General features: G+C 46.4%; 1 protein-coding gene across 1 annotated transcript in view; it reads right to left on the bottom strand.

Moving 5' to 3' along the window:
- MORN3 (MORN repeat containing 3) overlaps positions 1-25426 on the bottom strand; it is a 273245-nt gene that overhangs the window by 55560 nt on the left and 192259 nt on the right. Inside the window, exon 5 of the mRNA XM_085636381.1 lies at positions 753-937. Within this exon, the coding sequence (XP_085492507.1) occupies positions 753-937 (185 nt within the window). The remainder of the gene's footprint in view (positions 1-752; positions 938-25426) is intronic.

The raw sequence follows: 25426 nt of genomic DNA, 5'->3' as shown, positions 1-25426 counted from the left end.
AACAATTTAGGAACAAATATCCGTAACTTCATGGAGTGCATCTGCAGAGTGAGTGCTCAAGTCTCGTGATTAGGGCTCCCGGATTTATGGTATTTATATTTTTTTCATTTCCCTCTGTATTAATCCACATTTATTTTTTGTTAATTTTAATTGTATTTATCCATATCTATTTTATATTTTGTGAAAAAACGAAGCTAAAATGTGTATATTTCTGCATTTAACCAGTTAATGTGCACTCATGCCTGAACGCCTGGCAGGTTTCAATGATATACACACACTCAGATGGTAGAATATGCACTTATAAGAAAATATGTACATTTTAGAATCAAGGTTATGAAAATCTACTGCTGTTCAAGGCTCTTTACTAAAATCCCTATTTTTTTTTTAATCCCCTTACCTGTCAATCTGCACAGCTTTTGGTCTGGCAGTCATGATTGACAGCATTTAGAATCACAAAAAAAAAAAACTATTTTCGTTTTTATCCACATTTAAAAATAAATACAGACAGGAAAATAAAAGTTTTCTGTCTGAATTTATCTGTAAAAACGGAAAACAGGGAGTCTTACTCATGATATAAAAAGGTGCCTTTCATGTACTTTCTTATGCTGGTCATTGTTGTACACTTAGTAAACACCCTCCGCCCCCCAAAATGGCATTGGTAGTTAACTTACTTTTTACCCCACTCTTTCCACCCCACTTCATCCCAAAATTGATTTGCAAAGCAAAAAGAAGCAAAGGGAACAGTAAATTACCTCTGGAATGGGGTAGATGGTAGGGGAAGGCGCTTCTTCTCGACCAAAGTCCACCATGGTTCCAGATTTTGGGATATCTTCTATCCACAAACCTTCATACAACTGCCCTTTGTTCAAGTAGAAGAATTTGCCAAGGCCGTGTTTCTTCCCGTTCTTCCATGAGCCTTCGTACCGGTTTTCGTTGGCTGTAATGTAAGGAGCAATACATTAAGGTGGGTCACAGACAGCAAATTCCTAGCCTGTGCCATCAGCTTGAATGGTTAGGTCTATGAAATTGTGGCAGTGCTGTGAGCTGCAGCCAGGAGATATTGCTCCAGGTGGAGTCTTTAATCCAACAGGAATTCCAACAAAGGTGGAAGTGGCAGGATTGTTGGCTACAAAGTCACCTCAAGTAATTATAAGGCCTAGGTGGGTATGATGGACACACAAGAGACAACTCCAGACCTCACTTCTGAAAGGACCACGCTGCGTTGAGCAGACAGAGGGTTTTGAGAAAGGGAGTACACCCCACACTGAACACTTAAGATGCTTGAGGTAATAAGAGTTTTTTTCCATACTATAAGAGTGGTTATTTTTCCTTACAGATAGCAAATTAGAGTAAAGGCAACTCCAGAAATCACTTCTCAAGGGACTCCACTGTGTTCAACAGACAGAGGGTTTTGAGACACCCCACACTTGATACTTCAGATGATTTAGGTAATAGAATTTTTTCCATGGCACAAGAGTGGTTACTTTTCTACGGGATGTGTCTTGACAGATAGCAAATTAGAGTAAAACAGCAAACGGGGAAAGGAAGGAAAGATAGAGAAGGAAAGAGTAAACAGCATGGGGAAATAAAGATATTCCACCCGTGAATAGGACCGCAAACTCAAATTGGCGACCAAGGAATGTCTTTGGCGATCTTTGAAATGCCCATAGGATGGGTTGAGTTTGAAGGTTGGTGGGCAGGGCATTCCAGAGAGATCTCACCCCTTTCACTAAAAAAAGACTGCCTTTCGACTGCTTCTGTTTCGATGAGTGATGCTCCTGCCGCTGAGGAAGCAGCAGTTTAAAGGACCAAAGAAGAGCGCGTAGGGAAGGGAGGACCAGAGTGGAAGGGAACGGTACCTTGAGGGAGGGAAACTGGGAAAATAAACCAAGAAGACCACGTGTATTATCAAACAAGGGAATTTCAGGAATCTAAAGAAAAGTAAAAGAAGGGGGTGGACAGATTTACAGATGTTCCTCTTCATGCCATGCACAACTATACTGCACACATCTGCCAATCTCACCAGAGCTGCAGCAAACAGCACTGAGAAGGAACTATAGGAACTAAGAGCAGCTCCTGTGCTGAAGCCGGGTGGACAGACTGCAGGGGATGCAACATTAGCCAGCTGCCAAGCCTCATCTCTTCCCTGGGTGGCATGACTGACCGTGGTAGACCTGGGGCAGTTCCAGGGGGGCAATGTGAAAACCTGGGTTAAACGCGCCCTGTACCATGAAACAATGTTATTAATGAAAGGAAATAGAGAAACGCTTCCTGAGTAGCAAACAAAGTATCGGAGCACTGCCCAGTGCAGTCCCCGGCCACGCCGAGCTCTGCACCACACCGGGCAAAGTACTGGCCAATAGAAGTGCCGGGTCTGGTGGCTCAGTGGACTAATGCGTCTGCTGCAGGGGCCTGTGTTCGACCTCATGGTCACAGGTTCAAATCCCGGCGGGTCCACTCAGCCTTTCATCCATCTGAGGTCAATAAAATGAGTACCATTGAGTTGGGTAACAATAAACATCTGTTATTCAGCGCCAAGATACCCGTAGTGGTGAACGTGCGCTTTACAAATACACGTGTTATGTTATGGATCAAAAAAGTAGGGAGATGTAAAACTCAAGGTAATTTAGACCAAGGGTATAACTTTGGCTACAGTGACAAATCAAGGGGTAATAACCCAATGCAGTTATAATGTTTTCCTGAATGTCATATGTGTAATCACCCCCATAAATCTCATTTTTGGCTCATAAATGGGTATAATCTATTGTAAAACCATTACAGCAAATGTTTCCTCTGCCTGTATGTGCAATTATCTGTTACTGGTACCCTGCCACTGCATCTTTGTGCTGTACTGCACTACTGGTTAAATGTGATATAACCACAATAAGAAAGAACGCTGCAAATGGAAACGCAGAGTGTTGGAGCTGTCTTCGGAATTTAACTCCACAGTGATGTAAATGGACTATGAATTAATAATATGAGTTATAACTCATTTTTACACAGCATTTGTACCACAGTTTTGCAGTTTTATTCTGTTAGCACCAGGTACTTGCTATTCATAGTTTAATGATCACGAGCCAGTGTGCATCCATAAAAGCTTTGCTATCGAGTTCATCAATATTCATCAGCTAAATAAAGTGACTATCCTACCTTCTGTGAAGTTTGCAGAACAAGGAGCATCTAGTAGGCAGCTGAGGGCTGGGGATGACGTCATTACAGAGGAATACCCTAACTGAGAAATCCATTACTCTGAAAGGCTGCTACAGACCAGATATGTGCAGAGAGACCCCTAATGAGAAAATGTCGTTTAGGCTGCTACGAAGAACAAGGACAACAAAACCCAGTGAAAATTGTATATATTTTATTTAAGTTAGTTAATAAACGATACGTTTATATAAAGGGCATAAAGATGATATTAGGCAATGGGTACAGATCAGGGGCAGAGATGAGGTTAAGGGTATAATCTGGGGAGTGGGTCAGTAGTAGAGCAGGAGTAAGGTTTCTGGTCCCAGGTAGTATAAGGCTTCAGTTTAGAATTAGGTGAGTCTCAAGTTTAGGGCCAGGTATAGGGTTAGGGTCAAGGGTAGGAGAGGCTGAATGGAATACACTTTACTAGTAAAGGAATCCGCAGTAGCAGTTATATTTTAGGAATCCTTCTAATCCCATTTCTAAAAAGTGTTGTTGAAGTATTTCTGTGGTGGTTTCTCCACAAAGGTATTCGTTGAATTGATTGGGATATGGTTGGCACGGGTGTTTTTGAACACGCCTCGCGCTTGTTGACTTTCAGGCAGGGCTGCTCTTGTATGGTTAGAATTGTATTGAAAGCAAAGCCCAGAGGTCTGGGGGACGGTAAGAGGAAGGGTGCTATTCTTCCAAATTTAGGTTGTATAGACATCAACTAAATGTGCAAATTAAATTTCCTTGATTATAAGAACTAAAATATGGTGTTACGCCGTTTCAAACGAAACTGCCTAATCGAAAGTTCGAGTATACTGCTGAGTTTGATAGCAGTTGTATCGGCCGCAGCCCTCAAAAATCCGTAAGAGGCCTTGGCAGGATTTTTAAAAATTGCTTTGTTTTACCTCGCTGGATATTGTGTATCTGTTCTCTTAAGTTCTCCAACTAAATTAGGACTCTTTCCTTGCTATAAGTAGCAAGAGGCTATGCTCTAAAGATAATGCATGTCATTAAATGGCATCTGTGCATGCTGGATACCGCGGTCTTCCTCAATTAGACTATTTCTAAATGGAGGGTTCACTTGACTTGATTATTCTGGTTTTAGAGAGGGTGAAAGAAAAAGTATAAACATGTATTTTATGGGGACTATACCCATGCTCTAAAGAAATTATGATACAGCCACTACACGTGGAGTAAAGTTTGCTATATGAAGGGGAAGGTACTATTTCTGCATCTGTGTCCCCTGACACAGGGTGATTCAATGGCCACGGCAAGAGCCAACTCTTGGGGACAAAGGCGACCACAGCAATTCTTTCATGCCCATGTGGCATCCTAGGATTTGATTTTGATTTTATATTTTATAAAGCGCATCGAATGCCCGGCGGCATCTTGGTGCTGACCATGACATTGTATTGTATGTATTGTATACAGAATTTCTAAAGCACGACTATTACTCCAAAGGAGCATCTTGGCGCTGTGCAGACATAGGAGAAAGAAAAGGTACAGGGGAGTCCGAGTTGCCTGGGGGGACCCGGAAGGAATTAAATGAGCGAGAAGCACAGAGAGTCAGGGGCTCCGAAAATCCAGGTTTTGAGGGAATTCCTGAAGGAAGCTTCAGATTGGATGTGACAAAGTTGGCTGGGGAGTGAACTCCATGCTTTTGCACCTAGGACAGTCACTGACATATATCAGGATGTACCACGGAATGATTCATGGCTGGACTAGGACACTTGCACGCTGCTGCTGTTCTGTGAGAGACTGTTTGCTTTAGCTGACCATCTTTCACGGCGCAGGTGTCAGAGATACAGGAATGGACTGGCTAGCTTAAATTGGCCATCCTACCTTACACCAGTTTTGCAGGTGCCTACACCATTCATATGATGTTGTTGATGGCAAAGCATCAGCCTCACCATCAGGAATCCCGCTTTCTGCTGTTTTTAGAAGTCCTCTTCTGCCCAGTCGATAATCATTAAAGGGCCAGCTCCATGGGATATGTATCTTGTTTCACAACAAGATCCAATGGCACCCGACTTCCTTAGAACAAAATAATGATTGGCTCTAAAGAAAGTAAATATCAATTATTAGTTTGTGGACAACCGTAGCCGATCTTGTGGCCAATATGTTTCTCCAGCAACTCTCTCTACTTCCAGAAGCTACAGGAGAACACAGCCACAGCCACAATCCACTGCATACCCACCTATAAGGAGGTAGGGATAGAGAGCACACATAGGCACCCATCTTTGAATTACAAAGGCACCCATCTTTGAATGGTTTAAAGACCATTCAAAGATGAGTGCTGCTGCCAGGGACTGTGTGGGATGTAATGCACTTCAAATGGCGTTTAGGGGCCAGCAGAAGTGTGTGTGGTCCTACCAGGCCTTCACTAAATAAAACAAGAAACAAGGCCCTTGCTTAAATAAAGCACATATTGGCCCGCTAGGGGACTATTTTCTGCTCTGGTTACAGCATTGTGCTTGGGCAGAATGATGCAACTCGCACATAAAGGAACCTATGGTTGAAATGAGTTGACCCACTGTCTCATGCTTTATACAGTGGCGGGTGCAAGAAAAGTGTGAATAACACCACAACAGACCAATTGATGCAGAGGGCAATTTAAATGCCCCAGTATGTAGAAGTATATATATTTTATTAAAATTAAAATGCCTGTGCTTAAGCCTGTTCTTGGTTTTGAACTGTAAACTTAATAAAGAGATTACAAAATATATATTAAAATGCCTTGAACAATGCCAGACATAAAAATTTTAAAAACTACTCACAGAAGGACAATCTCATGTTGCAAAAGAAATGGAACCGTGCAGTTAAGCAATACCATTAAATTCAAGCCAAAGCCATGAAAAAAATATACAATCTTGTCTTTGTTCTTCGGGTGCCCATGCAGGAGGAGAGTTTTGCAAAACAGGTTTGACCAGTCTTGAGCCGCTTGAGAAGGAGTGATTCTGCTGGACTTGGATTCTGCTCATTCAGTTTTTCCGGACTCACCCTCAGGGTTTCTTTGCTGAATAAGGATCTTTGGCCGGAGGATGCATCGATGGAAGGCTAAGAGCTAGATGTCGACGCAATTTTGTGGTCGCAAAGCATCTGATCTGCAGAATTGGTCCGTTTGCCACCCCAAAAAGCTCATTTCGTATGCACAAAACAGAATTACGGTTTGGTAATGTTACCAAAACAGAATTTAGGCTTGCGACCAAATACCAAATTGGTATTTGAAAGGGGTGTGCGTAGGGCGTCCCCCCCAAATATCGATTCAGTATGGTATGAATTAATGTTTTGCAATTAAATTCCGGTCACAAAACATTTATTCTTTTATCACCTCCTCAAAGGAGGAAGTAAGCCATTCGCCAAGAGACCCCCTTTCCCTTTGTGAATGTTGACAAAAACATTTCTAAGAGTAGGGAGTAGCCCACTGCCTACGCATCCTGTTATCTTTTTGATGAAAACACGCTGCATTTAAAAAAAAATTAAGAGGCGTGGTCTCGCTGTCAATGGCGTGAGACGCACGTCGAGGAGCTCCGGCCGGCTGCCACACTTTTGAGCCATTATCGCGGAGCTGGGGCTCAATCGGCGGCACTTTTCGGGGCGCACTGGTTGTGGAAAGTGAGGAGCCTCCACCGACGAGCAGACGACAGCGGGGGCTCGCTGGTGGCGGTGGGACCGTGGCCTAGCACCGGCCTCCTGACTCTGGGCGCTACGGCTGCTATCTTGTGGCCTCTCAATCCGAGTCGCACCTGCGGCCCGAAGGCGATCTCCTGGGCCCCCCTGGACTCCCCTGGTGCCGCGCCCCATCGGCAGAGGTGTCGGAACGCGCCGGGGGCTCCTCTCTGTTGCTCTAGCCGCCCGCCATTTTGAGGACGGGTGCAGGTCTGGTGGCGGCCGGGAACGAATGGAGAAGGCCGCCGCCGAGGCAGGCCCCTGAAGACAGGACCCGGCGGCGTTGAGTGGCACTGCTGTGTGGCTGACGCCGGGCTGGGGCGGAGCGGGGCCCTGGCCTGATACTGCTGTGCGGCGCATTGGCCTTGGCACGCTGGGGCCCTGCTGCAGGTGGAGGGGAGGTGCTGGCACGTTGCCCCTGAATGTAGACCCCCGCAGTGACCACGCACCCTGCCTGAACTACCCCAGCCTGTGCATTAGGCCTTACTCTGGACTCGCTGGAGAGGGGGACTTGCCCGTGGCCCTCTAGGCCTGCACCGGGCCACCAGACACTCGGCCATACTGCTGGGGCCTGTGGGAGGACCGGCTTGGCATAGACGCGCTCGTTCTTCAGAACGGACCGACCCTGACACCGCCTGGACCTTTTCGGACTAGTGGGACAGGGGCGCTGCACCAACTCTTCCGCACCGCTTTTACCCCTGCGGGCCTAGGTCCTTGTACTCTCCTCTGGCGGCCCCTGAGCACTGCAACGACCCGGACGGGGGATACTGCGCGGGGGTGCGTGGACGCTGGGCGTTAGACTGTGGCCCCACTGCTTGCCCCCCCGCAGCGACCTTATCTTTGGCCTGCCTGCTTGCGGTCCCCCCTATGACATTCCGGCGTGGGCTCCGCCAGTGGCCTTCCCTGACTGCGCAGTCTTGAGGCGGGGGGCGGTGCTCCCACTGGGACCTGTAATTTGCAGACGCCGCGGATGGTCTCTTGCTAGCCTTGGGGACTAGAAGCCTGTTGCACAGCCACAGCACAAGAATGACACACACTAACAGAGGTAAAGACGTTTCAGGGTCAACCTCCAAGGACAACTCGGTGGCGGTATTGTGGGGCAAGGTGGGCTCGGCTGCCCGGCTGGGGGGGGACTCATCACCGGTGACACAGGCTTTTATGGCCTCCTTCATGTCAGAGCTGAAGTCTGAGATTAGCTCCCTGCGTCCCGAAGTGCACTCCTGTGTTTGGGAACTCAGGAAAGAAGTCACAGACCTCGGCGAGCACGTAGACGGGCTGGAAAAGACGGTTGATGCCCGTACAGAAGACCATGAGCAGCTTTGGCAGCGCTTAGCCGTCCTGGAAGACCAACACATAGAATTGCAACTGAAGCAGGAGGACCTGGAAAATCAAAGCCGCCGGAACAATCTCTGCATCCGGGGGGTTCCTCTCGGAGCGGAAGGGAAGGACATTATGACCTATGTGGCGCAGTTGCTACACGAGGTGTGGGGAGATGATGACGCCTCCCTGCCAGCTTTGGATCGGGCTCACCAAGTCTCCGGGCCCGCGGGCAGGCCGGGCCTCCTTCCGGACATTTTAACCAGGGTCCACTTTTTCACAGAAAAGGAAGGTATCCTTCGGTCAGCGCGAGCCAAGCCAGATCTCACGTACGAGGGGCACAAGATCCAGATATTTCAGGACTTGGCACCCACTACCCTGCGCCGCCGCTGTGACTTTAAACCGGTGACGGACAAGTTGCAGAGCATGAACATCTCCTACCAGTGGGGCCACCCATTCGCCCTTATTTTTACATGGGAGTCCAAACGCAGGGTGATACGGTTCTACAGAGATGCGGCTCAATTGCTCCGGCTTCCTACCTCACGGCCCACTAGCCCCACTCGCCCTTCGCCCTCTGCACGGTTCCCTTCCAAGCCGACCTGGTCGACCGTGCTCCGGCGCAGACGCTCACCACCCTTCACTGAACAGGTGTCCTTGCACGCTAAACAGGACATTATAGAGCACATTCGGTCTTTGGAAGGGGACAAGTCAGAGTCAGGTCCGGACTCTCCACTCCCTTGATCAAGGCTCGTATCCCCCCCAGCTCCTGTTTCGCAATGTGGCTGGAGCTGGAGTGCTCTGCCTGGAAGATCTAGAGAGCAGCGGACGACCCACCCCCTTCTGTTCCTGAGAGAGTGACATCTCTGGGCTTATCTGAACCCTAGGGTGTAGGCTTGCCCGTGACTGGAACAGGACAATGTGGCCCGGTTGGCCAAAGATGGTTACGCATCTTTCTTTTCTCTATCCTCCCACTTGTCTGTACCTTTTTTCTCCCTCTTTTCTGTTCACTAGGTATAGCAGACGGACGACCCCAAGGCTACGACGCGCGCTTGTTGCCAGGGAAGGCCTACTCTTGTATCTCCCTTCCATCCCCCTGATATGCTTGCTGCGGAGGCTTGATGGACTAACTTGGGATCCGTTTTAAGTATGGCTCTTCCCGGCCATTTGAAGGTATTAACCCTTAATGTCAAGGGACTGAACTCTCCAAATAAGCGGCAACAGGTGTGGCGCTACTTACGACAGCATAGCCCAGACATTATTTTTTTGCAAGAGACCCACCTGCTGCAAGCTATCCCCTCCAATTCTGGGCCACAGCAACTACTAAAACGGCTGGAGTGGCTATCTTATGCAGATCAGATATCAGGCAGGGGGATCTCAAAGTCTTTCGCAGTCCAGATGGACGATTCATCAGGGCAGAGGTGAGGGTGGGGTGACGCCTACTTACACTGTGCAATGTCTACGCACCGAACCAGATGCAGGACTCTTACCTCCGGGCGCTTCTGCGGGAACATGTGCCACACGGCGACCCCTCCCTAATTTTGGGGGGAGACTTTAACCTGGTGTGGGATCCTGCGATGGACCGTAGTGAAGCTTCTTCCAATGGGACGGGGGCCATGTCCTCCGCACTCCGGAAACAGATAACAGACCTTGGCCTGCTGGATGTATGGCGATATCACTCTCCGGAGGTGAGGGATTATTCTTACTACTCTCACATTCACCGTTCGTACTCACGTATTGACTATCTTTTTATTTTGCACGATATCATGCGGTACAGGTTGGGGGCGTCTATGTCTGACATATCGCTATCTGACCATGCCCACATGGAGCTTCTCTTGCAGGACTTGGCCCCTTGTCCCACCCGTCTTCCACGGTGGCGCTTGCCACTGCATGCCTTGCGAGATCCGGCTGATGTGGAGAGCATACGGGCCGCTATTGACTCTTATTTCGTGAGCAATGACCTTCCTGAGACTCCCTTCTCTGTGGTGTGGAATGCATTCAAGGCTACAATCTGCGGCCACATTACATCTTTATTGATCACACAGGCGCGGGAAGCCCGCCGTCTGGAAGATAGCCTTTCCAAGGATATTAAGGCGCTGGAGAGGCAAGATCAGGGCCATTCCTCGCTCGCGGGTCGGCGGCGACTTGCTAACCTCCGGGGTCAGCTCCGAGCCCTGCGCACCAATAAAGCTGAGCGCTCCCTGCTAGCCCTAAAACAAAGATATTTTGAGAGGGGGAACAAGGTGGGCAGATTGTTGGCGAAGCGCTTGAGGGCATGTGCAGCGGAGGCTCACATAGCGAATATCCAATCGCCGGATGGAGACTGGGCCATCATGGAGCGAGCTAAATGCGAGGCCTTTAGGGCCTATTACGCTGCCCTTTATGCGGCGGAAACGCCCTCCCAAGTTCATATTGATGCTATTTTGAATCAGTGCCCCTAGACTCCAATTCACCCACATCATGCCAAACAATTAGAAGGTCCCCTCACGGCGGAGGAATTGATGGCAGCGCTGAAAGATCTCCCTCTGGGGAAGACGCCCGGACAAGATGGCCTGCCATTGGTCTTCTACCGTATGTTCTTACCACAACTCCAGCCCCATCTCCTGCAACTCTACAATTCCTTTTCGGACATGGAAGGGCCAACGCCCGCCATGGGTATGGCTGAAATAGCTCTTATCCCCAAGCCGGGAAAAGATCCCAAGATGTGTGCGTCGTATCACCCCATCGCTTTGCTGAACACAGACCTCAAACTCTACACCAAAATGCTAGCGAGACGCTTGGATCCCCACATGCCTGGCCTTGTGGAGCCGGATCAAGTTGGCTTCATCCGCAATAGACAGGGGGCGAACAACGTGCGCAGAATCTGGTGGGGAAAGCACAGCACTGGAATATACCAGCCTGCCTTCTCTCGATTGACGCGGAGAAAGCGTTTGATCGGGTGGACTGGGGTTTTCATTATGCGGTGCTACACAAGATCGGACTGCGCCAAAACATGATCTCTATGATCATGGCCTCTTATATATCCCCGCAAGATAGGGTTCAGGTTAATGGACAACTTACAGACCCTTTCACCATACATCGAGGTACGCGGCAAGGTTGCCCCTTGTCACCTTTGTTGTTTGCCCTGGTGGTAGAGCCCTTAGCAGAGATGATCAGGCAGAATACGGACATACATGGTATTTCTCTTGGAGGCAGGCAGAACAAGGTAGCGCTCTTCGCGGATGATCTTATTCTCACCATATCACGTCCACATACATCCCTCCTGGCGCTTCACAATTTGTTACAGTCCTTTGAGCAGGCTTCAGGCCTTAAAATTAATCATGGCAAGTCTTGGGCTTTGAATCTTACGATCCCGAAGGAGGAGATACCAGTCTTGAAAACGCTCGCCCCTTATCAATGGGCCACGGAGCATATTAGGTACTTAGGACTTCAACTGACTCCCACATTGGGCACCTGGACCCAGGTAAATTGGCGAGAATGCAGGAGAACCGTTCTGGAAGACTTACGGGGATGGAAATCCCTAACTATATCTTGGTTGGGTAGGCTTAAGGCCGTGAAAATGTCAATGCTCCCTAAAATCTTATACTTATTTCAATGTGTCCCCACCCCTATCCCGCAGCACCAAATACAGGGCCTCCAGCGAGACCTCACTCGTTTCATCTGGGGCGGACGTAGGCCACGATTCTCTCATAAGACCCTCATATCTCCGCGAGACAGAGGGGGGCTAGCATGCCCTAATCTTTTGGATTATTATTGGGCCTCGCATCTCCGCTTTGTCTCGGAGTGGATAGCTGTTGAAAGAGAAAAGGTCTGGTTCCATATGGACAGGACAGTAACTGGACGCTCCATCTGGGACCTTGCATGGCACCATCGTACGGCGCGCTAACGCAGTGCCTATATTGCAGTACCTACTAAAACGGTTCTGGACATATGGGACAAGGTAGCAGTGCGCAAGGGACTAATGACCTTCCCCTCCCCTCATACCCCCATTGCAGGTAACCCACTATTCCCTCCGGCCTTCCATTCACACACATTCGCCAACTGGCTACAGGGGGTGTGCAGAGTGATCGGAGACCTGTATAGGGGGGGGAACACTTAAGACATTTGCCCAGTGCAGGGAGGACTTTTGTCTTCCACCGAACACGAGGCTACAATATGCGCAGCTGCGGCATTGGGTGTCCTCATCTGAGATACAACAGGCCGCTATCAGACCATTCACCCCCTTTGAATGGCTGATCCGCTCCTTTGATGAATCGAAAGGCCTTATTTCTCGGACGTACCAGATTCTACAGCACCCTCCAATGCTTACTGCACACTCGTATCAGCGCCAATGGCAATCAACGTCAACCACGGAAATCACACCGTCACAGTGGAATCGCCTTTGGTCTATCGCAGCATACCGCAAAGAGAAAATGCATATAAAATTATGACGCAATGGTATTATACGCCTGCTCGACTGCACAAAATGTTCCCTGCTGTGTTCCCCCTGTGCCGGAGGTGTTCGAATTCTTCTGGGGATTTAATTCCCATTTGGTGGGCTTGTCCGCTCTTGACCCTGCTCTGGAAGGAAGTCCTTAGCTATATCAAAGAGGTATTGGGCTTTCCCCTGCCTGAGTCTGCAACCACAATCCTTTTGGGCCTTAAACCCACTAACCTAAAGGCACTTACCCGCAGCGATTGGGCTATAGCACTTCATATGCTTGGGGCGGCTAAACAACCTGTAGCGCTGTACTGAAAAAAAACAGAACCGCCCCCAATAACTGCTTGGTTCACGCGCTTATGGCATGTAATAACCATGGAACTTTTTACAGTGCGATTGCAGTCACGCGACACCCGCTTTACTGCTGTTTGGCGACCCTTAGTTCACGATCTCTTTAAAATAGAACATGCGCGTAATCTACCCTCCAAGCTTAGAGCGTTACGACTTTTTGAAGATGCTATACCCCCCGTCGGACCCCAGTAGGCTCCTTGCATAACCATACCAGCCCTGGGCGACGCCTCCCACGGCAAGCCTCAAGATATGCGCTTTCAATACCATGCACTCCTGCGCGCATATACCCGTCCGCCTACCTAGCCGCTTTTCTTGCTGTGTATTTCCTCTTTTCTTTTCTCCCCTCTTCTTCCGACTCGTTTCTGCTGCTTCACTATTATCTACTTTTGATGGGCCTCATACCCATGTTCATACTGTTCTTGTTGTTGCACCAAAAAGGTCCTGTGATTTCGCACACCACTCTCATATTGCAATATATACAATGTCACGCGGCTGACCCACCAAGGGTTGTAGGCGACAAGCTGTGTTTTCAACTGCCTCTTAATGCCTTTATATAATCTTGGAGAGCATTGGGTGAAACGCGGCCGGCCCTAAATGGGTTGTAGGCTTAACGCTGTGTCAATTTGGACCTCTGTTCTACTTTGTTCGTAGAAAATAAAAACATAATATAAAATAAAAAAAGATTAAGTAAATGTAATTGCAGACATGGTGGTGACTGTAGTTCCTAGTGGGTTGCAATTTGTGACCTTCCTCATTAACATTCATGAGGTAGGTCGAAATGCAACCACTAGGAATTGGTAATTTGCAAACCGACCTATGAGTACAATAGGTCGGCTCGCAAATTACCACACTGGTCACAAAAATACTGGTGGCAAACTGCACCTAGTATTTTGCCACAAGTGCTACGTATCTAGCCGGCAGTCTGTTCTGGATTGGTTTCAAATTTACAGCCTTATCATATGGTGTAAATTTGTTGTTTCTGTGGCCTGTGCGAATCAAATTGCAGCTTTTACAGCAGATAACAATGTTTTTCTTGTGTAGCCGGAAAAAACATATGATTTCTGGAACTGTATGTTGGCCCATCAAGGAGAGATTATAGCTGTCCAACCATGCAACATGGCAAATCCGCTCATTCCAAGGAAGGAAGTCAGTGAAAAAGGTATATCCCAAAATAACAAACAGAGAAAAAATACTATTTGTGTTTACTCACTATTCTGGTGTGTGGAAGTCAAGTACCATCAATCCCATATAACAGGAAGTGAAGACTCAATATATTTTGTAAAACAGGAGAATAATGCTGTGATGCAAGAACTCACTGTCCTTGAGAGACTTCAAGTAACCCGTTTGCCGCTGCCTATTCCTGTGCTTTCCCTACTACATGTAGCTTCCAGGACAAACCACAGCACATGAAGTGGCTGGGTGTCTGTGTCCCTACACATCACATTGTCTGCCCGAGTAGTCGCAAGAGCCTTTATACTGTGATGCCGATACATGCAATCACCCAGTTGGACAAGATCAACGCTGAGAGTGGATTTACAACTTCACTATTGCTGCTTACCGAGCTCTCATTCTGTTGCCAGGCAGGACCAATGCACAGATATTTCTGAAAGAAGCTATACTTTTATGGCTATTTGTTTCTTAGATTTGATCCGCTCAATTGTAAACACACCCACGTTCCTTTTCTGTATGAGAACACAGTCTACACCATGACAGAGAGGAGTAGTGTTCACAGTTTTCCAGAACATCCCAAAAATGTGGAAGGTGACGGAAACAGCATAAAATAAAAATATTCAAATTGAGAGTCAGTCAGAGTTCTGATGAGAAGGTTGAGTGACACAAAGTCTTTGAGGTGGAGCTAGCAGTGAAAGGGAGGGCAGAAGCCCCAGCTTTCTGGTTTACTAACAGAGGCCTGGCCACTAGGACTTGTTTATCAGAAAACGGTCTCCTTGTGCCTCTGCTCGAGGATGGTGGTCACAGAAGAGTCCTAAGGCCAGATCTATCTTAGGGTTGTGTTGCCCGCGCAAGGTGATATTAATGCAACACAATCCTTAAGTCGGATTTACCAAGCCATGCAAGGCCACCGTGCGTGTCCCTGCGTGGCTTAGTAAATCTGGAGTAACGCAAGTCACTACCTTGCGTTACTCTGCGCTTGGATGGCATTAAATGGGTGGAGTGTGGGTGTTCCCACGCATCCACCCATGGAATTTGGCACATTCATAGATTTACCAAGACTGGTAAACCAGGGAATATGCCAAAATTGTACGCCTTCTCGATAGGGGGCGCAACAAGGAGAAATATCTTTATTTCTCCTCGCTGTTGAAACTTTCTAAATGTGCTGCATTCTGCAGCACACTTAGAAAGAGGAAAGACCCTCTACATATTGTTTTTGTGCAGGCAGGTGTCCTTTCCTGCACCCAAACACTCCTGTCTGCAGCACAGGCACCCTTTCACCATGGCGCAAGGGTGCCTGAGTTGGCACTAGACAACCACTTGAGTGCCAGCGTGAGAAGAGTACAGGAATGCGCCATATCGTGATAGATATGGTGCATTCCTGCCCTCTCCATTCGATACAGAGCAGCGCAGTAAGTTATCCTGTGTTGCGTTGAGTCAAATTTTGATAAATCTGGCCCCTGGTATTAAAGAAGGGAGAACCCCTAAAGCGACACAGGTCCTGCAGAGCAAATGCAATTTGAGGAAACTGTAGTTAGGGAGCAGAGCCAATACTTAATTAGAAAAAACACATGTGCAGGAGCCCATCAGTTTTCTTATGAGCCAGCCATCTGTGCCGTCAAGAGCCAGAGATACTGAATACCAAGGCCGCCTAGTCTTGATTCCATCTCATGCCACTTTCCTCCACTACACTTCACGTCAGGTCTCTTTACTTCACTCTAACGTATCATTTTGCTTGCCTTCCTTCTATGGTGTGGGTCTGGAAAGCTCAGCAGCAGAGAAGGATGAAGGCAATTAGTCCCTAATATACCTCATACATTTGGTTTCGATCACCCTGATACCCTGATTTTATAGAAACATTTGTACCCTCTTGCACCTCTAATTCTGCCAGAGTTCGGTACTTACAACTCTCGCTACCCTTGACACGATGGTTCCCACCCAGGGTAAATATAATGACCGTCCGGTGCCCTCATCATGGGATGGGGATCCTATACTACAGCAACAGGATGCAGTGATGCTACTTGTGAGCCAGTGCCGCTGTGCCTTACGGAGTCCTCCTCCGAGTCCTTAAGTATCTTCTCCTAAGCTGTCAAGGAAGGTCCTCCTTCATTGACTAACCTTCAATGTTGGTGTTTACTAGTTTTGTACATCTGAGAAAGATCTTTTCCAGCTGTCTGGCACAGGGGCGATAGATCACCCAGTGAGAGACACCAGCAGAGAAAGGAGGCGTCTCTGACCTGGATGCAGCTCGGATTAATGCGATGCTCCCCAAGAGGCCGCAGTTGATTTCATATACCCGATCTCTACCTCTGACACGAGTGGAAGTGGACCACAATGCAGGAGCAAGTGAGGCAGTGGCCCATAGAGACTTGTGGCTGCACCCCATGAAAAAAGGATGTGGCATAACAACCAGAGCTGCCGACTTTGGAACTGGGGAACCGGGTTCGAGTCTCGGCGTCGGCTAAACATCCTGTGATTCTGGCAAAATCACGTAATTTCTCCATGCGTACAAAAAATGAATGTGTCCTTGTGTAATGTAACTGGTGCTCACGTAAAGCGCTCCAATACCTTCAGGTCGAGTTCGCGCGATATAAAACAGGGGAAAAAGAGCCAAAAGAGAATGAGCACGGAGAGCGACAGAGCAGACCGACTACACAAGGAGAGAAGGATCCTTCTTAGTAATAGGTGCAAATTATTTCCTGACCCCTACATGGGCTTCAAAGGCGCGGTTCATATCCTCCATACTTTAGAATCAGAATCGGAGCTGTGTTCGCTCTACCTTACTGAATAGAGAGTGCACAAAGCTGTAGGAAGTTTACTATCGTTTCATTTTTTCTTTCATGTAAACTTATATGTGATAGAACGTAGATGTAAAAGAAATATTGCTGGATGCAAATAGTTTATGATGACGCATTGGACCGACAGCCAAGGAGGAATGGAGGACTTTGCAGAGAAAACTGTATTGTAGCCGGAGCAGCTACAATACAAAGGTACTTAAAGTAGGACAGAACCTTGTGTGGGGTCTACTGGAGAAGGGATTAGAGATACCAAGGTTTGAAGAGAAGGAAATTGGATCAATGAATCTGGCAAAGCTAAAAATGGGAAGATACTCCAAGACAAACTGTGGCAAGGGAGGACAGCAAGAAGGCAGTGCCAGGCGGGGCACAGCCATGAGGGTGGAGTCAGTGACACTCGCCCTACTGACTGCTGGAACAGACACAGTATTTATCAAACTCTGCCCTCAGTGAAATAGACTAGAAGAGGAAACACTACGGTAAAGTTGTCCAGACTTCATCTATTGGTCGCAAAAAGAACAGGCTGCCTTTTATGGACACTGATGTATTTTGTCAGTAGATGTGACACAAATGTGGCGAAAACAAAGTCAGTGAATTTTTGGCAACAAAGCCTAAAACATGTTACAAAATAGTCTTAACATTGCATTAGGGATTAACCTCAACCTTGTGTTCAATGAACCGGTTGTTGGTCATCTGCCAATGATTCAAGGTCAACGTGTGTGCAGTTGAATACACTAAACAAAAGAAATGTTTCTAGTCTTGGGAGGCATGAATCATGCTATCTGTCCCCCTGCTCCAGTCTCAAACCATAGGAAGGGGCCTAGCAACATTAATTAAGCACAACGTTTCCAAGGAGCAAAATACATGTGTTCTGTAATAAAAGTATGAAAGGGGGGTCATGCTAAAATGGGAGAGCTGCAAAGTGTTAGCAAATAAATGGAGGGCTCTTTGGACATTTCCAAATCTCTCCTTCTAAAAAAATAAAAATACAAGCAGGGCTGTTGTGTATTTTTCTACTGCTCTACCCTCTGTCCCAAAAACAAAAACATTAGAGCTACAGAATGCACCAATGCCCACCTGTGTCTCTCCGACTCGCCCATCACAGCTGAGGGTGCCTTTACATTGTCCTGACATTGAGGAGGCCGATTCACAGGACATTTATATGCACGGGAAGCAGTTTGGGATTACTCTTTTGCTTACTCTTACATGCCTTTTTTGAATCGTGCCTGAAATGTCCACCCTATTAGAGTTGAGCACCGGCAAATATTGGAACAAATTAAGCACGGTCTAAAAGTGCAAAGATGGCTCAGTTTTTCTATGTGTGCTAACCATATATGAATATTTCTAATTTAAGCATTTGGTGGCAAAAAAAAAAGCCATGTATGAGTAAGTGAAGTATACATGAAGTAATACTATTGGAGTTCTACTTGATGTAGTCACAAATGCCTTTGTAAATTTGCTCCAGTTGTGCTTCCGGGCCAAGAATAATTGCAGGAACAGGAATCCCGCAGGTTCCCACAGAATATCAACACAGGAATGGGGCAGCGGATTGTTCAGTTCTTTTTTTGTACATAATTACGAATTTCAAACTCTCAGAGATCAAGTGATATGCCCTGAATCTCACAAATTTTTGGCCAAGTCCTAAAGAGGGACTAGAATGCAGAGTTTCTAAAGTCAGCAACTTAGGAACTGATTTATATCTTGGCGGTATGTATCCTCTATCGCAAGGGCGACGGAGTATACATACTGCCAAGATCAAGGTCCACCCCCTGAATTAGATGTGGGTGGACCTGACGTTTATTCACGGTGGAGACTTCATCATCTCCGCCGTGGTAAAACCCTTCCAACGGCCCTGCGGGGTAAGGGCCATCGGAAGCAGACCTCTAATGCCGCCCAACTGATTTAGATGGGTGGAATTAGAGGTCAGTTTTCTCTACCTGCAACCAGCAGGAAAACAGGGCAAAAGCTTCCCTCGCCATGGGGAAGGACTCCCATGCCGAGGGGAGCATTTTCTTTTTTATTTTCAAAAACTAAATCCCACTTCGGGATTTGCTTTTTGGAAATTAAAAAGAAACCAGTTTGGTGCAAGGTTCTGTACCATTGGCAGAGCCATGCACCAAACTTCAAAAAACATTGACAGGAACCGCTGTGACAGCGGTTACTTCCACTGCTTTAAGAAATGACTACCTGATTGGAGGTCATTTCTCAATTTGGGGTAGGGGCACCTCCGCCAGGGCGACAGAATAATATACTCCCTCACCCTGACGAAGGAATGGGTCGCCCGCCAAAATCTAAATTAGGCCCTTATTCACTAGACCGTATGTGCACCCACCACATAACACATCTCCCCTTCTGAGAACAGTGGACTTTCGTACAAATGGACACATTGGGATTTGCACTTGTGCATCACACCATTATAGTTTATGTTCCAGTAGATGCATTCTTTTAATGCACTGTTTCTGATGCCAATAAAACCCTTACCAACTTTAATGGAAAAAAAAGAACCACAAACTAAAGCATGGAGCAACTTCGAATGGACATGCAAGTCTTGAGCATCTGGGGATCGGTGTTTACTGCCCCCTGCGCAGATGTACCTACAAGTTGATAAAATGACAAAGTGTGAGAAACAACCTACAAAGTAGGAAAATCCGGCTGGAAGCACGGAAGTCGTACAACAACTCTTAGAAGAAGGGTGCTGGGGGAGTATGACTCTTTGTTATAATGTCTTTAGTTTATTCAGGGATCAGTGAGTACTCAAATAGTTCGAACATGTTGTCGTATGAACAGTTAAGGCCCACTATAAGCAAAACATGTGTCGGCTAATTTGAAATGCCAACTCTTGGATATAAATTTGTTGGACTTGTGTTTTTGTCTAGCTAAAGCATAGGGAAAAAGGAAATAAATACCACTAGACAATTCTAGAATTTTATTTGCTTTTAAAGCAGTGATGAGAAGTGATCTTACAAAAAAAACTTATCTACACAAAAAAGACATTATTATATCAAGAACCGTAGGTGCCTTTTGCTTGCGTTGTCACAGTTGCCGAATAGCATAAGTGGGGATGACTGGATGATGGATAGTTTCTATATATATCAATTACTATGTTTCTTTATAAGGACTCCTGCTCAGTCGAGATGCATCATGTTCCCCATAGTTACAACTTCTGTGTGGAATATATCTGATATTCACCCTGAGCCCAGCAGCAGCACTACCACTGCCTGAGTTGAGAGCATGCATCGGTCTAGGGAGTATATAACTGAAATGAAAATACAAGACCAAATTCTATATCCTCGTCATACCACACTGCCATAGCAGTGATATCTACACCTTCGCTTTTTGATCTTTGACTGTCTCACTGCAACCTATTGGGTTATGTGTTGTGCTGGCTATATATTTTTTGGGGAAACATTTTATTAGCGTTGTAATACACATTGAGTAGATTAGTTCACATACATGACCGTATACAGAGAGTAACCCACATAGTGTAACATGCAGTAATTGCGTACATAATAAAGAGACATAGGGATACAGGTGTGTCCACCCCCCCCTCCATACAGGTACCAAACTTCTTCGCCTCACATTAGGATTTGCTCATGGCATGTCCGTTTTCGGGATATCAGTCACTCATGCCCGAATCTGAGTCCTCGGGTGGAGGAGTACATATGTTTCCCAGACAATTGTTCCATTTCCCCCACATTCATGTCTATTTTCGGGGGCGCTGGCTATATATTTAAATAATGATATTAATGATAATCTTAGGGCCACCCACTGGATTAGACTGTCTACAGCCATTCACACAGCAAGCCAGAAAATATGAGGAGGCAAATTATACAGCAGAGGAATGATGATGCACGGGTTTCAGTTATACAACCTCCTTATCACACAAAGAGGCATGCCTGAAGCCAGGGCAAAGAAGCACATGGCCACCCTAAGGACAAAGGCATGTTGGCCCCTCACTTCCCATCTCCGCTTTAAGGACAACATTTACAATTTACAGGAATAATCTGGCCCTACTGATAAAACCCTGGACTTGCCTTGCCCTAGGACCAGTGCTGCAAACCCCACAGGTCCTTCCTTCACCTTCTCGTCTCGCCTGACCTTTCCCAGTGTTGCGGTTTCACATCACCCTCATTACTTTATAATTAAATAAATACATAAATGTATTTATTTATAAAGTTTTCTATAGCACGAACATGATCCCGAAGGATATCAGAGCACTTTACAAAAGAATGCAAGGACATAAATCCAATATCGACATCAAATAAGAATACACAACACTAATAATCACATAATTCCCAGACAGACGAATCAAGGAGAGTAATACAATAAACAGGTATATAGCGGGCTACGAAGGGGGGCACACAATGCGGTAAAGAATAGCAGCATCAAATCATGGTGCAATGGTTGTAGGATCAATGATTTCGAGCAGGTGAACCTAGCCCAATTTAATGAGTGGACTGAATCTGTATCTGATGGACAACCCTTGATTTTGGATTTGTTCATGGACACGGACCCCAGAGACCCACTGTTTCTGCTTCTTGCTTTGACGTCTTTAAAAGTGGAAACTCGAATGCAGTGGAGTTTCCTCTAAAATGTTTCCACTGCCCTCCGGTGAGCCCAGAGAAGTCAAAGCAAGCCCTTACGTCAGATTTACTAAACCACGCAGAGCCATCTTGCGTGGCTTAGACCATCTGGAGCTAAGCAAAGCAGCGCAAATCGCTGCGTGGCGTCACTCTGCATTGGGAAGGTGTTCCATGGGTGGGGTGTGGGTGTTTCCATGCCTACCCCCATGGTTTTTGCAGCATTCCCATATTTACTAAGACTAGTAAACCTGGGAATGGTTCAAAATGGCACCCCTTCTCAACAGGCGTAACAAGGAGAAATATATATATATATATTTTTTTTTTTTTACAGAGTTTTCTGTAGTGGAACTTGACCCGAATCGGGTTTCAGAGCGCTTTACATAGCGCCAGTTGCATTACATGAGGACGCATTTCTCCTTGTTATTTCCTCATGTGCAGCACATATGGAAAGAGGAAAATGCTTCTGAGGATTGTTTTTAAGCGGGAAGGTGTCCCCGCCTGCTCAAAATCAACCCTGGGTGTAATGCAGGCACCATGGCCGAAGGGTGCCTGCATTGACACTTGACAGCCACAAGTGTGCCAGCGCACACAGAGAGCAAAAATGCGCCAACTGCCAGTAAATGAGGCGCATTTCTGCCCTCTCCGTTTAACGCAGCGCAGCATGCTGTTTTTCTGCGCTGGGTTAAATGTTGGTAAATCTGCCCCTTAGAGTCTAGCAGAGGCTTTACATCCACCAAAAATAAGTGTATAGCAATGTATACAACCGAAATAGGGCAGACGGGACATCCATCAATTTCCATCAAGTGTCCGACATCCGCCAAACTCTGGGTGCCCCCAGAGGCTTTACAAGGTGCTATGGACCATCGGCCTAGACCCATGCAGGTCTTTGTTTTTGATCTCTTATCCCCCACCTATAAAGGTGTCGAGGCTCAGATCTCCCAGTAATTCAACTCTACCAAAGTTTGGCCTATCCAAAAAGTGTGTTTACCTTTGTAGAGGCGCTGGAGGGTTCTTTAGGTCGCACAGTGTATTGTTAGCATCCCCCCCCCCCCTAAAACAATGCCTCTATCCGGCCCCCCTATCAGAGCCCCGTTCTGCATCCTATTCCCGTCCATCTGACGTCTCTCTCCATCACAAGCTCTCCCCATCCCTCCCTCCCTGGATCCTGACATTGAAGCAGGCACGATCTGCCCGTGACCTTTGAACCAACGTGCGGCTCACAGTCATTATTTCCCTAACTTTGACACTCTGTCCCCGCTCACGGCTTCAAGGCTCGGTGAGCACCCCCATCGAGCCAGGGCAGCATCACGGGGGGTGATACTGGGACCAGCAGCCACGGAGCAACCGAAAGAAAGCTATTTTAGGAACCGCAGCCTGCCCGGTTCACTCCAGCGCATTAGAGGACTGGTTTCCCAGAATAATGAAATGCGTACGAGGATACAGCAAGAGCTGTGATGTCACTATTCTCAGACCGTTGACATGCTCATCGCCTAAAAACTGAGCAATCGTCTCTTCCAAATTCAACAATTCGAAAGTGGCAGCTCCCAAAAAAAGACCCCGAAATATTCAACACTTCTAAAAAACAAGAAGAACTCAAAAAGAGGATAACTAAAAAGAGAAGCGGAAAGGTAAACAGAAATAAGAAAAAAAAGCAAAAAAAGGATGCATGGAATAAACAAAAAAATGAATATAAACAGGAGAAGAAGATGAGGGACCGGGCTAAACACTAAATAAATAAAACGAGACAAGATAAAGGGACCTGGAGACAACGGGATGAAAAGTACAAAACACAAAGGAAAACATTACTTGAAAAATAAAACAAAAACATTGAGACCAAAAAAAACTTGAAATAAGCAGGAAAAATAGAAGTAAAAATGGGAAGTAGAACAATTGAGAAGATGAAATGTCAAGGTTATGAGGTGTAATCTTTACATGGGCCAATCAAACATACTTCTTCAGCTACCAACACCCCCCCTGATTCCAAAAAGACACCCATGAAAAAATATTTAGTAAATCGCAACAAGTGTACAGGTTGATCAAACTGGGAGAAAGCACAAAAAACAACGCAGACAAGGTACAGAAAATACAAGCGTCAAATTTAATTTCAATAATTCATTACATGTAGCTCAGATAGCCTCATATGTTTATGTCCCTCCTCATGATTGTGCATTGATTTTTCTTAGTTTGAAAGGGCCAATCACATCTGAACCCAGTCTTTAGAGGATGGGTTGTGCTGGATTTCTTAAGTTTCAAGATTTGTTGGTTGATCTCAAGGAACTTAAAAAATACATAAACTTAGTGCTTCAGACAGACACTGAACACCAGCCAAATCACCAAGGACACAGCCTGTGATGATGTTGTTATGGCATTTCCCAAAAGAAGGTCAATTTCTTCACTACCTCTCAGTCTGGAATCTTCTCAGTCTCTTGCGTGCCTTGAACCAACAACACACTGTCCATCTTTTGCGACCACATGCCTATAAAAAGATCTGAATTCTTCATACCCATGAAGTGCGTCCGGAAATGATTCAAATAGTTTTGATTTAATGTTCTTGGTTGAGTATAACACAAGTCTAAACTGTTTGTTGCTTCAAACTCTCCTGTCAGTGGTAGCTAGAACCAGATTTATTAACACTTTGCACCAGTGCAAAGTCACAAAAGTGATGCAAACCGGCAAAAAAGTGTTGATTTGGCATTCACTGAAAATCGACCTACAGTAATGGAAAGTGGCGCTCTGCGCAACTTTCTGCCAAGGGGGAGTCCCGCAGGTGGTGGTGCATGGACCCTGCCATGCTACCACCCATGGTGTTTGCTGCAAAGCCCGACCTACTAACATTTGTACATACAGCATTGCGCAAATTAGGAGAAAAGTTTTATTTTCTCCAAACCTTTCTCAATTTGCCTAAATGCTGCACTGTACAGCACACATACAAAGTGGGAAAAGTTTTAAAGTTGGTCTAAGCATAGTCTTTTTCAAAGCATGAAGGATATCCTTCCAGAACCATCCATGCTAGACTCCTTCACACACCTTTGTAGTATAGTGCAAAGGTGTGTGCGTGGCGCCAGGCAGACAGAAAGTGTGCAAGCTCTTGTGAAGAGAGCAGCAGCACCATATCTTTGTACATACGGCGCTGCCCATCTTTCACCCTTTCACACCACACAGAGCAGCAACTGAGGTAGTTCTGCAGTATTGCCTACAAAAAATAGTACATTTGCCCCTAGCTTTCCCTCCCCATTTGTGAGAACCAGGCTCACTAGAATTGATTCGATAAAACCTCACTGACGAAGTGTCGACCTTCCAAAGTGTGTCTGCTCCTAGTTGCGGATGCAGCATGTCATTATGTTACAAACTAAAGTCCCTATTTAATTGATATTCTACGCATGGTTTCCAGTAAATCTTTAACCAAGTGCTACCATCTATGAAGGTCGGATTCATATTATGCACAGAGGAGAGTTTCCTGTTGGCTTTCATAAAGGTGATCCAGAAAGCCTCCCCTTTTCCACACATTCGCTGTCCCTCGATGGCTTTAATGCTACCCGTAATATCAAGGGCCTCAGATCCCTCAAACTTCCAATCCAGGGTATCATTTCAACCAGACAATGTTTGCTTTACGAGCCCACAGGATCACAGGTGTACAGAAACAAATGCCTGGCTACCAGAAAATCCCCAAATAAAACATTAGACAAAGATGCAAAGATGAAGGTCTTGGAGGGACACTGGATTCCTTTTACACAAATCTTTCAATTTCGCGTAGATCATGTGGGAGCAATCCGGGAGTGAAATGCTTCTTGTGTTTTTGAGAGGAAAGAGACCCTGGCTTTCTAGTGAAACTAGGCATTCTGGGATACAGGGAAGCTGATGTTTTCAGTACAGAGCATACAAAACTGAAAGAAACAAATCCACCAGCGATGCCCTACTTTTTCGCCAATTGCCTGTCTTCTTGCAAG

Source organism: Triturus cristatus, chromosome 11 (assembly GCF_964204655.1).
Source record: "Triturus cristatus chromosome 11, aTriCri1.1, whole genome shotgun sequence".
Lineage (NCBI taxonomy): Eukaryota > Metazoa > Chordata > Amphibia > Caudata > Salamandridae > Triturus > Triturus cristatus.
Note: the sequence above shows the minus strand (reverse complement) of the source record. Positions and strands in the feature narration are given on the sequence as shown.